Here is a 14,721-nt window from a genome sequence, read left to right as displayed (position 1 = left end):
ACGAGTGCCTGCTAAACACATAAGAGCGCAGAGCCCGCGCACCTTGACACGCGGGCAGACGACGTCCCATGTCGCAATCATGACGTTATGAAAAAGACTGTCGCAATGGAGGCGTGTCTCGAGGGGGCGTGTCACTGCTCGGCTTGATAGTGGATGGTTGAAACAATTCGTTCTTCTGAAAGGACACGTACACAACTTTATCCTATATGTTATCTTTTATAATTTATAAATATTCATTATATGCACAATTTTGTGGGTTTGATTACAAACAACTATGTGCCGCCGTGATTCTGAATTAAGCAGCGTTAACTGAATTATATCTTTGTATTTTTTTTTATAAAATGTAGAATTGGGCGAACTTGTGGATAAAACATTTTGCATTTTTTTAATAATTTTTTATCTGTTTTTATTTGAATAAGATGCTTTATTTTAATGCATCATGGACATATGAAAAGTGTACCTATTTAAAAATCTAACAACCAAATAGTATTCTCCACTCGAAACCAATATCTCGGCGACCGCGACGAAACGAGTGTGTTAGTGTAAAGTATTATTTCACATTTCGTTTAGAAGAGCAGCATTAGTTGGAGATTATACTTCATGAAAGTTGTCGAGGAAAAACAGTAGGCGACAGTTAAGTCGAGTGAAGAGGATGGGGTGGGAAGAACGAAGATGAAAGGAAAGTTAGTTCCGTTCTTGTTCAGCCACTGAAATCACGACGAATGAAATCAAATGATCACTTGCAGAAAAAAAAAAAGAAAAAAAAAAAGAAAAAAAAACTGTGTTAGATTTTCAATAGTTTTCGTTAATATTTAACCAAAACGATTAAGTAAATTTTATTTCTCTAGTAGAATGGCATACAAAAGTTTGACATCACTGACCCTACACCATATTCAAATCTCCATAAGTTCGGTGTTCTCAATGATCATCCTTGCCTTGCCAAAGTATTTCTCAGCAGCTTGTTTCAGCACTCATCAGTTCTTATCTTTACTGTAATTTCTCTATTATAAGCATTACTACACCACTGACTACTTAAATATGTGAAAAGCAAAACAATCTCACAGCGTGATCCTACGAAAATATGTTGAACTGCTTCACTGAATTTCAATTTACTGTTAAGTAAGTGGCTTTTCACGCAAATTCTTGGCAAGTATGGTGTCATTTGTTTTCCTTAATTGTAGAGAAGAATCAGTTTGCATCATATTCCCCCTAATTTAAACCATCACTTCATAATGTGAAGTACCTGATCCCTCACATTCGGCAGCTTTATAGAGAGACTACAAAGTAATATTTCTTAGTAGTGAAGCTGTAGAAATACCAGTCAGTATGAAAAGGGCACAAATTACATAGGCATAAAAATTTACAACTTATTGCCACAAAATATCACAAATATAACCGATTTACCTATATTCAAAAGAACAATCAAACAAGTTCTGTTAGAACATCCTTCCTACTCTCTGATAGAATTCTTTGACCTAATAACAGATAACAAAACTAAACTCCGGTAAATTTTATTTAAATATACATCACAAAACGAGAAAAATATTGAGTTTTGTAAACTAACTCTTCACTCTGAGGTTTAGACTTCAGTTTATACAATTACTTGTGTACCCATGTTCTTTTTTATGTACTCATGTTTTTTTATTAATCTCTCATTCTTACTTTTGAAATGTAAAAGTACTGTGTAATATTTAGTTTTTGTGGTTGTACAGTTTGTTTGTATATATATGTATATATTTGAATTAATTGACTTGTTCAATATCCCGGAGTCCTTACCTCCATATGGGATCTACAGAACAAAAATTGATAAATAAATAAATAAACTTTAGTCAGTACTATTAGTTGCTAACAGTAGAAAAGGGAAAGCGATATATGTTTAGGTTGGCAACGTCATGTTCTATTGTCCGGTTACTCTATGACCATTCGGTCACAGCTGCTTTAATGTAAACAAACATTTGAAGTTGTACTGTAATCCGTATATCCGTTCCGGAGTTGTGAGTTTTGATACTTTACATTTGCAGTTTACTTGGAAGGAGAGCAAATATTATTCTAATATAAACTACTTATTTATTTACTTCGAAGGCGACTTTATAATGGACTATGAATTTAAAGTGAAAACTGCATCGGAACGTGTCAAAGTTGAAGATTTGTTTGAATTCGAAGGTTGCAAAGTAGGGCGAGGTACTTACGGTCATGTTTATAAAGCAAAACGAAAAGATGGGTGAGTTTTATATTTTGGGAGTATTTATTGTAAATATTTAGTTGTTTATTCGAACCGGCATGGCTCGTCAAGTTTTGAAGGTTCGTAATCTATTGTAATTAATTAAACATGTAGTTTCGTAAACATTTACTGTGTTGAAATTGTTAGTGTTGTCTGAAAACAAAACTAACGCTCAAATACATTTCTTAAATGTTTGATGTAATTGTATTACGATTGCCTAGCTTGGAAAAAAAAAATCATGCTAACATATCCATCTTTGGTTTTTGTATTGTGAGGTGTTAACATGTAAATGGCTAGCAAAAATACTTAATTTGATTACTTGCTTTCAGTTGTAATCTTTTTTAACACAAAAAACCAAAAACCAACATATTAATGCAGCATGATGTCTTGTCTTTCAGGACGGACACAAAGGAATATGCACTCAAGCAGATAGAAGGAGCAGGACTATCCATGTCTGCATGTAGAGAGATTGCTGTAAGTTTGCTCCAAAATAAATGTGTTGGGCGCCCAATGTCTGCAGCCAAAAATGGGTTATTGCCAGTGGCCTGCTACACATCTGTTCTGATTGCTCTAGCTTTGGCTGCTATTTGGTCATAGCTGCCAGAATATATGAAAGGATATTGCCAAAAGGGCCTAACATATGTCTCAGCAGTTAATCCATTTTACTTTTCTAGTATCATTACCTCTGAAAACAGGTTAACTTAACTACACAGATTCACTGCTACGAACATTTTAAGTTTTAGCATTTTCCACCTCATAGGATTTTTTTTGTTAATACTAGATTTTGTTTAAAAGTTGATAAAATGGGACTAATTATATAAGAAAATTTGTACCCATTACTCAAATGCGGTACAGAAAATAAACTTCTAGTGAGCAACAGTAATGCTGTTAGTTAGGCAAAAATTTAATTATAAATATTTGCCTGAATTTGTACAAATATTAGGTAATATGTGTAAAATATGTCTGGTGTGAAACTTAATGACATAATTAAATTTGCAATGCATATATGGTAAAATATCCATAGCAGTTGCATCTAAAACACAAATAATTTTGTGAAAAAGGCAAAAGCCAACATGGAGGGTGCAGGCCAGGCTTAACCTCAACTGTCCGTGTGCTTTGTGGTGAGAAGTTGGCAAGCAGTCCCAGGCGCTGGCGAAGGAGCATATGCTCGTGCAACGCTCACAATGTCGGTTGCTAGGGCCAAATCTGGTTGGGTAAAGCTCGATGCACTGCGTTGCCTTTGTGAAACCCCTTGATGCTAAATTAATCAAACGGATGGTCCTTTGTGCACCTTTGTAGAATAGTCATTAGTACTAAGCTTGTTAGTAATAATCATTGTAGTACAGCTACCGGTTGTAAAGGTCATGTTTGAAGTTTTCAAACGATGTGTTAGCTTTTATACGGGATAGTCTCTAGTGGCCTTGATGTCGACTAGACATTAAGCCCATTCACTTATTCATTCGTTGATTCATTGACAAGGGATAATGGTTTTATTCTTCCTGTAGCTAATATGTAGTTAGGAAAGAAATTCTAGGATTCTAGGATGTCAGCATAAATATTTCAGCCTTCATCATACCTTCTACCTAGTTAATAAAGTTAATGGTATTTGTGGTTAAGAGCCATACAAGCTAGGGTTTTGTGTTGCGATGAACCTCGCACTGCAGCAGTCCGAGGTCCTCCAAGGTGATACATGATTGGAACCCAGTCAATTGGACTTGGTACTTGTAAAATTGAGCTGGGAAAAAAAAAAATTTCTAGGAGACTTTGAACAGGTTAAGGTGCTGAACAGACATAATTTAGATGGGATGTTAAGCAAGACAAAAATTGTGAAATTTGGTAAGAAATGAGCTGTGATAGAAAATAATGGCTGAGAAGGTGAGGAGGCAGGAGAGGTGGATTGTTATAAATAACTGTGGTGGGAATGGGAAGATGAAGTTCAGCAGACGGTGAAAAAGGGACAAAGGAGGATCCTGAAGTGGACGGGCAGGAAGCTGAAGTTTAAAGCATACAGCACATTGGTCAGGCCAGTGCTAGAGTATGCAGGGGCGTAACCTTGTCGGGGGGGGGGGGGCCCTTGTGTACCAGGTGTCACATTTTAATATAGATATTTACTTAAAATCGTAGTGTTAGAACATAAAGAAATGTTGGAGGGCAGATGAACTTAATTATTTGTATTGAAAGATGCATACATGTATATCGTAAAATATTTAAAAACTGGTATTTTCCGTGTACTATCCTACTTGCGCTGTATTAAAAATGAAATGACTGCAAATAAATCTCTTTATTTACCTTTTAAGTTGAATCAAAAATTTTTGCCATGGTGGAATTAATATGTGGTGGCGATATTGGGTGTAGCCGGGAAAGGTTTTGGTTTGGTTGGTTTAACAAAAAAGGAGGGGGATGAGTTCCCCCCGGATGGAAACAAGTCTAGTCACATCACTGGGAGTGTGCTGTTACAGTATTGGATATGAGGGGGTTATGGTAAGTGCATGAATCTGAGAAAGTAGCAAGATGCTTGGCAGGTGTGTGTTGACGTACTGTAGCAAGGGAGGGGGGGATGCACAGGCTATCCGTGGCGGTTGACAATCTGGGCTGAAGTACGTTGCAGGGTAGGAGGCAGATAGAGAGGCAGGAGAGGCCGTTTACAAAAAAGGGGTTATCAGGGGGGGTGGGGGTTAGGGAATATGGACGACTCTAACGCTTACATGATTTTCTTGCATGTCCATCAAAGAGTTTGTAGGACAGACTGAGGGAAGCACTCTTTGGTGAGGTCTGGGAAGGAGTGTGGAATGAGCATACGGTGAGGTGGTTGAGGCCAAAAGGTGTGGGAGCTTGGGAGGAGATTTGGAGATATTTAATAGAGGTGGAACCTCCTTGTCACTGGGCCAATGCCCAATTGCAAGAACTTTAAAAAATCAGTTTATACACTGAGGATTGGAATCGAGCCAGCAACCCTTTACATGTGAGCATGACTCCTTAGTAATCTTAATCACAGTTGACCAGAGAAGCACTTAGGGTTGTATGATAAGAAGTAGCATTTAGGCTACTCTCAACACTTTCCGTAGGTCTAATTGATTTCTACCTGCTCCCAGGTTCGTGAGCACAGCTTAGTACATTATTATTGTCTTTTCTTTTTAATCATTTTTATTGTGCATGCATAAAGATAGGCTACTTAATTATTTGAATGTCCAAAAATAACTTGCACGCACAACCTCAAATAATGAGGAATCTACAAAGCGTACAATTTATTATTCAGACACTAGGACTTCAGTTAATCACATTACTGATTTGGTTGCAAGAAATTTTCTTATACTTAAAATTTTGAACTGTATTTATGAACTTATCCTTTAATGCAATCTTATTTCCTTTCTTAGCTTTTATTTTATTTTATTCTCGTACAATGGAACATAGTATATGCCTTGTGAATACTAGTATACATTTACAGTTAACAATCAAGAATAGTTGAGAAACATAGACTTGATTTGTAACAACTAATCCACCAGGTTACATAGCATTTTGATTCAAAAATTTAATACTTGTTTAATTTGAACTAAAAACAATTGTTTGAGATAATATAATTTAACTGCAATGACACAAGTATTTGGAGTAGGCCCTAATATCATTGCAACATGTTTATTTAGAATCTTCCAAGTAGTCATAAACTAAAGCTTAAACATTGTGGTAGGTACAGCACATTTAATATAATATTTTTGGTTGCTTGTCAAATAGTGACCTGCTTGTTTTTCGCCCGCAGCTTCTGCGTGAACTAAAGCACGGCAACGTGATCACTCTGATCCACGTTTTCCTGTCGCACACGGACAGGAAAGTATGGCTGTTGATTGACTATGCGGAGCACGACTTGTGGGTGAGTAGCTTCGTCAGTGCGTGTTGTGTGTACGTTGAGTGCGTGCTTGTGCGGTGATGTGCATCTCGCAGCTGTGCGAAGGGAGGTTAGGATGAGTTGGGACCTAGGAGGTTGAATGGGCTCGAAACAGACTGTGTGCTCATGAATATTTGTGAGTGGTTTTAGGAGGTTGGCTAGGAACCATTGGCCCACAAGTATATCCAAACCAAAAAAAAGTTTGTATAACTAGTTACCAGGGGCGCAACAACTAAATTTCCAAAGGGGGGGGGGGGGGGCAATATACCTTTTTATAAAGAATCATCTATCTCCCCTATTGAAGCAGGGGGGGGGGGGGGGTCCGGGTGTGCTCCCCCGGGAAAATTTGTATTTCAAGGTGGAAAATGGTGCTATTTAAGCAGTTTTATTATCTAAAAATTGATTACACAGCATTTTCTTTGCCCCCGTTTGCCCCCACTTCAAGGTTTCAGAGGGGGGGCAAAATACCCTTGCCCCCCCTGTTGTTGCGCCCCTGCTAGTTACAAACCAGTTCAGAATCAGTTTTTGAAAATGATTGCTCTCTCAGGAAATTAGAGCCACACTTTTTTCTGTAGGGAAAATGACCCGCTTGACTTATGGGCAGGGACTCACACATTCTTATTGTTTGTGTTCAAAATGCCAGAAAGATGTTGTTTGTGAGGGTAGTTAAAGATATTTTCCTGGACAGATTTTAACATCCTTCTCAAAAGAATATGTAATTGCTTATATTTTAGGTTCTTTGATATGCTATGTTTGTCGTGAAATAGTTAAAAAAATTTTTGTTGTGGATTACAATCTGGTCTAGAAAATGTGTGGATAATTTGTATTAAAATTTTGAAATATAGTGTATTGACTCAGTATGAAGTAATTATAGATTTATGTATTTTTTTCGGAGCTCAGCAATGGATCTAATGCAAATTATGTACTTTGTTTATGTCAAAGACAAGCATTAATGATAATTATTTTGACACCTTTTTTGTTAATGAAAGAATGAATTAAAGTATTTATTGGTATAATGGTTCGTTGACATTGAGGTCATAAAGAGATGATGAGTGGTTTAGCGATTTGAATGGGCAACATCTGCCATGTTTCTTACTTGTGAAAAGTCAGGGTTTGACTCGACTCTGCTGGGAATTGAATCTGAATCGCCTTGTTGGGAGGCAGGTGATCTGACCACTTGGCCTCCGAGGCCCCACTATCGGTTTAAGAGATAGAAATAGATGATAATTTAGAGTGATTTGAGTTAAATATGAGTTCGACTAACCACCGTGTCGTCACATGCCACGCTGCAGCACATAATCAAGTTCCACCGGGCTGCGAAGGCCAACAAGAAGCCGGTGATGGTGCCCAAGGGGATGGTGAAGTCCCTGCTGTTCCAGATCCTCGACGGAATACACTACCTCCACACCAACTGGGTCCTGCACCGAGATCTGGTAAACCCGTCTCCCACTGTGTACAGACTTAGATATTTGACGAAGTGGGAATGTGTGCGTAGTCTCCCACCCAAGGCAGTTCATCTTGGCCCCAGCAAGGCGGGCACATGGGGCTACTTGTCGAAACAATGGGTGCTCTCTGCTCTGCCTTTTTGGAGCAAATGCTTATTTATATACATAAAGAGGTCAAAACTAAAAGCATACAAGAGGTGATGCAAGTAAAAAATTTATTAACGTAAATTCTGGTACGTACCTCTGAAATTAATGTTAAATGTCACTTGTGTGTATTAGTATTTTTAAATTTAAGTAAATGGTTGGAAAACTTTACCACCCAAAAAAAAAAAAATTTTCATACAAATAAATATTATTATTTGAAGTTTTGTTTGTGTTCCTGTTTGTGTATTGAACTTGCTAATTGGAGAGTTTGTGTGAATAATGTTAAAATGTAAAAGGAGACTGAAATATTAAAAAGTTATATTATTATTATTAGCTAAAATCCCAAGTGTTCAGTCTTGTGTAATACAAACTTTATAAACTTAGGTTTAAAAATAAATTTTTTTTTTATTATTCTTTCTGACTTTTGGAATGTTAGCTAAACAAATTCAGAAAAATGGAATTTTAAGTTTGTGAGTATGTCAGGGCATAGGAGAATAAATTAAATTTTATAAACCACTTTATTTGATACAGATTATTACTCCTTTATGTGATTATATAATGGAAGAGTGCATATACTTTTCATTCACAATCAAATGGGACTAATTCCAATTGTTTGATGAATGGGTGACTTCTCCCAGAAACCGGCCAACATCCTGGTGATGGGGGAGGGCCCGGAGCGCGGGCGCGTGAAGATCGCGGACATGGGCTTCGCGCGGCTCTTCAACGCGCCCCTCAAGCCCCTGGCCGACCTGGACCCCGTGGTGGTCACCTTCTGGTACCGAGCCCCGGAGCTGCTGCTGGGGGCGCGGCACTACACCAAGGCCATCGGTGAGTCGGGCGGCAGACGAGGACGAGGACGAGGGCGGGAGACGAGGACGAGGTGCAGTGCCGGCTCGTCTCCTGTCCGCAGACATCTGGGCCATAGGCTGCATCTTCGCGGAGCTGCTCACCTCGGAGCCCATCTTCCACTGCCGGCAGGAGGACATCAAGACCAGCAACCCGTACCACCACGACCAGCTGGACAGGATATTCAACGTGATGGGCTTCCCGCAGGAGAAGGAGTGGGAGGACATCAAGAAGATGCCGGAGCACCCCACGCTGCTCAAGGACTTCAAGAGGGGCAAGTGAGTGGCAGTCTTGTCGGGCTACTGGCGGTGGGGCGTGTGCTGTTGGAGCGGGTCGTGAAGGGGAAGTGGTGTGTGTTGCAGTTACTCCAACTGCTCCTTGCTCAAATACATGGACAGGCACAAGATCAAGCAGGACAGCAAAGCCTTCCACCTGGTGAGTAGCTTTAAATGTCTTCTAAGCATTAAAAATTTTTTATTAGCTCCTATAAAGATCACCTAATATTTAATGTGCTGAAACTTAGAACACTAAAATATCTAGGCTACTTTACTGACTTCTTTCGTAAAGAGCATGTTGTGAATGATAGTTATAGTTTATACTTAACAAATAAAACTGTTGCTAATTTTAGATTATATCGGCCCATTCCATGAATGCAAGTTGATTATAAGGATTCAGAATCCACTGTTTTTGGAATCTAATCCAGACAATTCTCACCTACAGCCAAACCTTGATATCGAGAGTATTGTTTTATGTAATCTTAGTACGTAGTTTCGTAATAGCTTCAATTAGGATTTAAGAACATCTCAATTTCAGTTCAGTGTGCATTATCCGATAAATAGACACAATATTTTATGGTTTTATTTTCAGGCCAATTTCATTTTTAAACTGGTGGTTTCGGTGTTATTCATTTTGTTTTAAATGAAATTTGTTTATTAAAAAAAGATAGTATATTACTGAACAAATATGACACTTAAATACTCCATGATAACTACACAATTACTCTTAAACAGTGTCAATTTAACCAATAAATGATGCATTTTTATTATATAATGATTTGTAATAAGCACTTCTTTTTGGATCAAATAAAATAAATCTCTTTAATTATTATTTTTTGGTTGAAAAATGTACTAATGTTGTAATGTAAAAATGTGTAACTAATAACAGTTGCAAGATTAAAAAGAAGTAAACTTTTTCCAATTTTTTTTGCATAAAATGTGGTAGAAACTTAATGCTAAAAAAATTACTTTCATTGGATTTAATGTTTAAAAGTTAAGGTTTTTGTAATTAGAGTTATGTTTCGATTGAAAATGCTGGTTAGTGTAATTGTATTCCAGTGCTTTGTGGTGTATGAACGTTAATTTCAATGTTATATGTTGGGACCGGAAAAATTCGCGGGTTCAATGACCTGTAGGATGAACTCCATAGTTCTACTTAAACTCGGTCAAATGTCACCCATTCATTGGCTGCTGTCTTGTAAGGTGTCCCAATGTAGCAGCCTGTGATTCGATACAGCTTTGGTTAAGTTTTTTCTCATTGGCCCAGAGTCATCCAGATGAGTTGCGAGCCAATAGCAGAGGCAGCACTGAGGTATAACTATTTGTATTTTAGCCTATTGCGAAATGAATTTGTGAATTTTTCCGGTCTCTAGTTATATGGTATGGTGTATTGACATGTTATCAGTGTTATCGCAATTCACTATAAAATCTTGTCCATAGTGATAAAGCAGCATGCATATGTTAATAGTTGCAGAAATTACTACTGATGGATCCCACCAAGAGAATCACGTCGGAGCAAGCAATGGAAGATGCTTACTTCCAGGAGGATCCACTGCCGACGCCAGAGTGAGTACCCGAGTGCAGTGCAACTGTTTGGTTACGTTTGTTGTTTTATTCACCACAGAAAAACTGCAACTTTATCTTCTTGGTGCACAGTGTTTTTGCAGGCTGTCAGATTCCTTACCCAAAGAGAGAATTTTTGACTGATGATGACAATGAAGACAAGTCCGACAACAAGGCTCGACAAAACCAAGCGCAAAATGTAAGAATTTTTGGGGAATTAGTTGTGTCACTGGTCCAGAACTAAATATAACTTAGTGCATGTAGTACATTGGAATCTGATTAATAAATATACCACACATTTTGGGATATATATATAGAGGGAGAGAGAAGGAGAGATATTCAGATCCCACTATATGTTTAAATATAGTTACTATTCAGTTTGATTGAAACACTTTTTTTATTTATTAAGTACCAAAGCTTTTTTTTTTCTTTTTCGGGTAAATAATAATGAGTTTTCACTGTAGTCTTAATAAAATTGGCATTTTTTGAGTTGTGACTGTAATTCTGGATCAGAAAATTATTTTGTATGTCCTTAGAACGTTTTCTTTCACAAAGAATTTTTTGTGTTATGTTGGGTGATGGTGCAGTACCTAATTATCATATGCTTTTATGTTGTATTGCAAGATGACTGTGCAAAATAATAATTTTTGCACTTTTGGAAAAACATTGAAACAAAACGGTGCTCCAGATTTACCTGAAACTTTTATCCAGATATATAATACTAATCAAGTTTCTCTGGATGTTTCGCTTGCAAATATTCCACAGAGACCAGCTTGCAATTATGCCACAGAGACTAGTTAGTCAGGGTTCCGTTGCATGGCATCTCTGTAGCAGTGTTGCCACTACTAAAATTCCAACCCTCGTAAATGCCAAATGGCATGCAGCAGTTTATCAACTTTCTCACGTACATCACATTAGTTTTTGTTGACATTGTGACGAACTGCGACATCGGTGTGGATGCTGTTATGCGCGCGGCCTGGCTTCAGCAGGGAAACCAAGGGGGGCGGCCTGACCAGAGCAGCCAGAACCACGGTCCCAGCGCCAAGCGGGTTCGCCTGGCTGCGCCCCATCACCCGGCCGCCTCGGCCGGGGGCATGGTGCACCAGCAGCAGGAGTACCACCACCTGCAGCAGCAGCAGCAGCAGCAGCAGCAGGGTATGATCTTCACTTCGCAGCAGGGTCCCACCTTCGTGCAGCAGAGGTTCGCCTGACGGGCGTCTTCGCGTCGTCCCGAACCTGGCGTGGCATTTGCTTAGCTGTGATACTCAGAAATAACTGCAGGTGGGCCGACCGCCTTGTGCGTCCCGGGACTACCGTGTTTTATCACACACACACACACATGCATGTAGCACATCTCACACTGCAATCTTGTGTGACTTTCTAGAAAATAAATAATAAAAAAAGGGGAAAAAAAAACAAACCCACCTCTAAATATTAAAATAAACTAGCAATTTAGATGATTTACAAAACTATATGTACTTCACTTTTTTCAAGTTTGGAGGACTGACTGTTTGGTATATTTTTCTGTCTTGTAATTTCACAACCTTTCTACTTCAGCATTTCATACTAATTCCCGTCCCTTTTTCCTTAACTCCCATACAAATTTAAGCACATGAGCATCGATATCTGGAAATTATACATGTGCCGGACTGCAAAATGTTTTCCTTTCAACTTTGAAATTCCTAAGCTCAGGTTTTTACGACAACTTGCTGTCCGGTCGCCTTACTGTTCGGTAAGGAAACTTTACTTCCAGCTTAAACCCAGCAGTGTAACTGCTGTGTGTTTCCATTACGTGACTTTTGGTGTAGCAACAGGCAAACTGAAAGTAAACAAAACAACGAACGTTCCAAAGTAGCAGGAAGTTAGTTATTATGGTGGAGAAGATGACATACGTTTGCTTATGGCCAATATCCATGTATTGCTTGTTCTGAAAAAATAACAGTGCACACAAATTCTGTTTGATGTTTTCTAGCTTATTTATTTTTACCTTTATTGGCATTTGAAAATAATGATGCTGCAATTAGGCGAGAGTGATTGTATGTGCAATAAAACATGGTAATTGCAAAAACTGACCAGGTAGCGACCACTTGGTAATTGTATTTAATGTTTATGCGGTTGTCCTGTACTGTGTCCTACATATTCTTCATATAAAGAATGACATGAGAAATCAAATACAAGCACTTAATTTGGAGTGCTTATGGTGTGTTTCAGACTGCTTGTTTGTGGGTTTCAATGTCACTTTTAGAATAGTAGTGTCTTTATAAGGCATAAACATAAGTTATTGTGATTTATTTTTTAAGCATCTGCCTTTAACCTTTTTGGCCCAAAGGTTGCTGGAGATACAATGTAAATTTCAAAACATTCTGACAAATGTTAATTAATTTATGCTTGATTCATGTTATTATAGGATTGAGTTATTTTAATAATTCATAATTAAATAGAACATTAATTGTAAAATATGATAACTTTAATGACAGATTTTGATGTCTTTTGATTTATAATGGTTACTCAATTTGGTTCAGCATGAAATTATAAAATAATTATTTGTTAGTACCAAAGTGTGTAATTTTTGACAGAATGTTATTTACAGCTCCATACAAACTGTCGTGTTAACCAAAATAAAAGGATGCTGTTGTGTTCATGAGGCATTCTGGCACCCAAAACAATCATAAATAAATCTTACATCTGCCAAAATTTATTAAAAATTTGTCTGAGGAGAGTATATAAATGTACAGTATACAGGACTGTGCCTTGATTGTTAATCACGTGGTGCAAAAGAAAAAAATATATATCAAAATGTAACAGTTCCTAGTGTTGGATTTAATAAACATATTTTAAGATAATCTTCCTTTGTGTTTATTTGATGTGCTAGTAATACAGGATGATCCAAATACAGATGATCCAGAGACAGGATGTCTACAAATACCTAGTGAACCAATTTCAAGACTTTTCAAAACCTTTTTATAAAATATCCCTACAAGTTTTTCTCTCTCTTTTTTAAACAAAATATTATTTTTAAATCTATGTATATAACCATAACCAAACATGAGCAAATACAGTATGAAATTTTCTACAATTCACAGGAGCTTACAAATTTTTAAGTTGATAGCTAAATCTTTTTCAGAGATGATTTCCATGTGCGATAATAGACTGAAGTCGAGGTGTCAAAAAACAAAATGTAAGGCTGTTGTAAACTATATGTAGTTTCGTAACTTCCAGCACAATTGCTGGCTATTTAGGGACTTTTTTGTAACTTTTGTACCTGAACAAACCCTGATATACAATTTTACTATTCAAATGGTTGATAATTATCTTTTGTAGTCAGGATACGTGATTATATCAGTTGATAGCATGTGCTATATAATTCTGGAAGACTATCACCTATAGCAAGATTTTTGTTCTACAGCTGATTTTGAGGTTATAGGCTGGTATTGTAGGACATGCTTGCAGGGATAACTAACGTCCTTCCAAACGAGACTGAGGAACATCGACCCGCACTGCCTCAAGTTTGTGTGGATGAAGTTAGAGCTGGCTTACTGACCTCACTGAGAGCATTTTCGCACCAACTGAACCAGGAGGAAGACTACGTACTCACGTGGCACATGTGAGAGTGCAGCAAAGTATTTGTGTTTTTGCAACCATACAGCGTGTAGGGTAGCTGAACCCGGTGCATGGAGGTCTGTGTCCGGAAGCTCGCAGTTGTTGGCCCCATTTTCTGTGACAAATCAGTTAACACCCTGTTTTATAAACACACATATTTTTGTTAGCCAGAGTTTAATGCAATATTTGTTTAATTTTCAAGTATTTACCTGTCACCGAATTTCTTTATTTGGCTGTGACAATTCTGTGATTTGTATCTCTGTGGATGAGATTTTTTTATTTTATTTTTTTTAATAATTCTGTAAATTGAAGAGTATTAGATGTGTTTAAAAAGATTATATATATATATATATATATATATATATATATATATATATATATATATATATATATATGTATATAAAATTCATATATTATATAACAAGACTTATGTAGTTTCAAAATAACTGCTACCGGTTATAAGGAAGAGTTAATTTTCAGAAGGATTATCATTATATATCATTACCGTTAAAAGGTTAAAAAAAAACATTTATTATTTTACTAACAGTTATTCTCTGCATATTTAAAACCAACTCTGGTGCCCAAGACATATAAATTATTCATTTGCTACAGGAATTAACCAGTCTAGTTGGAATAAATCAAATATATATATATATATATATATATTTTTTTTTAATTTGAATGTTGAAACTGACACAAAATTATGATTAATTTCAAAGAGACAAGCAAATCACTTGTTACTTAAAT

General features: G+C 37.2%; 1 protein-coding gene across 2 annotated transcripts; it reads left to right on the top strand.

Annotated features, from left to right (window-relative positions):
- Nucleotides 1–1,924: 1,924 nt before the first annotated feature.
- On the top strand, nt 1,925–13,259 carry LOC134537546 (cyclin-dependent kinase 8-like). Of its 2 annotated transcripts, none has more exons than XM_063378103.1 (10): nt 1,925–2,221; nt 2,620–2,695; nt 5,976–6,086; nt 7,394–7,534; nt 8,329–8,518; nt 8,601–8,814; nt 8,899–8,971; nt 10,280–10,377; nt 10,468–10,573; nt 11,361–13,259. In XM_063378103.1, the coding sequence occupies exons 1-10, from the start codon at nt 2,094–2,096 to the stop codon at nt 11,583–11,585; spliced, it is 1,362 nt and encodes a 453-aa protein (XP_063234173.1). In that variant the 5' UTR covers nt 1,925–2,093; the 3' UTR covers nt 11,586–13,259. The 2 variants fall into 2 exon arrangements, with proteins under 2 accessions (XP_063234173.1, XP_063234174.1); XM_063378104.1 differs by having other exon boundaries at nt 1,928–2,221; nt 11,364–13,258.
- The last annotated feature ends 1,462 nt before the right edge of the window (nt 13,260–14,721 follow it).

The sequence above is a fragment of the Bacillus rossius genome, chromosome 12 (genome assembly GCF_032445375.1).
Source record: "Bacillus rossius redtenbacheri isolate Brsri chromosome 12, Brsri_v3, whole genome shotgun sequence".
Taxonomy (NCBI): Eukaryota; Metazoa; Arthropoda; class Insecta; order Phasmatodea; family Bacillidae; genus Bacillus; species Bacillus rossius.
This window is presented reverse-complemented; position numbering and strand designations above follow the sequence as displayed.